The sequence below is a fragment of the Sinocyclocheilus grahami genome, unplaced genomic scaffold (genome assembly GCF_001515645.1).
Source record: "Sinocyclocheilus grahami isolate Dianchi unplaced genomic scaffold, SAMN03320097.WGS_v1.1 scaffold28.1, whole genome shotgun sequence".
Lineage (NCBI taxonomy): Eukaryota > Metazoa > Chordata > Actinopteri > Cypriniformes > Cyprinidae > Sinocyclocheilus > Sinocyclocheilus grahami.
Genome location: NW_015505207.1, coordinates 2,213,441 through 2,214,603, shown reverse-complemented (window position 1 = coordinate 2,214,603; position 1,163 = coordinate 2,213,441). Strand labels below are relative to the sequence as shown.

The following is a 1,163-nucleotide window of genomic DNA, read 5'->3' as shown; positions in this document are numbered from 1 at the left end:
AGGAAAAAAATCAATCATTAATCTTCCCCAAAGTCCATGGGTACATTTAAGTAACAGCTGATTGAAATTAACCATCTAAACACAGTTAAGGAGATTCTTGCACTTGAGAGTGCTTTAATGGGTATTTGTTCTATGTGCGTTTGTGTTTGCAGGACCCCTCTAATGCTGGCAGTAATGGGGGGTCATGTGGATGCTGTGTCTCTTCTATTGGAGCGTGAGGCCAGTGTGGACTTGGCTAATAAACAGGGTCTGACTGCTCTGCACCTGGGGGTGAGTTTTCTGATCTTGTCAAACATATTCAAGTACAAGATGTACAAGGACTTTTTTTTTTAAAGCTCTCTCTTTCTCTCTCTTAGCTCTTGTGTGGACAGGAGGAATGTGTTCAGTCGCTGGTGGAGCTTGAGGCATCTGTGCTGCTGGGGGACACCAGGGGTCGGACAGCCATCCACCTGGCTGCATCGAGGGGTCACGCGTCCTGGTTGAGTGAATTGCTCAATATTGCGTGTTCTGAACCCCCGATACCTCCATTACAAGACAACCAGGGATACACACCCTTACACTGGGCCTGTTACTATGGTTGGTTTTAACAGTCTCCATTATGAGTTTTAAAAGATGCTTTTATTTATCAATAAATTAAATGTAGCTTGTGTGTCTCATAGGTCATGAGGGCTGTGTAGAGGTCCTACTCGAACAAAGAGATTTTCGTCACTTTGATGGGAACCCCTTCACCCCGCTACATTGTGCTGTGTATGTCTGCTGTGAGATAGTTTTCGGTCTTTTGCACTTTTTTCTTTTCTTTTAACTTGTCTGTCTCTGATTCCTCTTTCCTGCAGGGTCAATGACCAGGAGACCTGTGCCAACCTTTTATTAGAAGCCATGGGATCAAAGATTGTAACTTGCAAAGACTCCAAGGGCAGGTTAGTTTGGTATATGTGAAGAGTGAAAACCGTATTAGATGTAATAGAATACAATAGATTCGTATCTACAGTGTTTCCAAATTTTGAAAAAATAAACCACATTTTAAACTGCATTAAATAACAAAAAAGGTAAAAAAATTTGAAGAATAACAGATACATTTTTTGAAACAATATATTTTTAATACAGGTTTTTAATATTTTTTAATATATGTGTGTGTATATATATATATATATATATATATATAT

The 1,163-nt window shown here is 39.3% G+C and overlaps 1 protein-coding gene across 1 annotated transcript in view; it reads left to right on the top strand.

Moving 5' to 3' along the window:
* Positions 1–1,163, top strand: part of LOC107569989 (serine/threonine-protein phosphatase 6 regulatory ankyrin repeat subunit A-like) — a 26,852-nt gene that overhangs the window by 21,804 nt on the left and 3,885 nt on the right. Inside the window, exons 18-21 of the mRNA XM_016256176.1 lie at positions 153–270; positions 357–576; positions 660–747; positions 834–917. Coding sequence (XP_016111662.1) covers positions 153–270; positions 357–576; positions 660–747; positions 834–917 — 510 coding nt within the window. The remainder of the gene's footprint in view (positions 1–152; positions 271–356; positions 577–659; positions 748–833; positions 918–1,163) is intronic.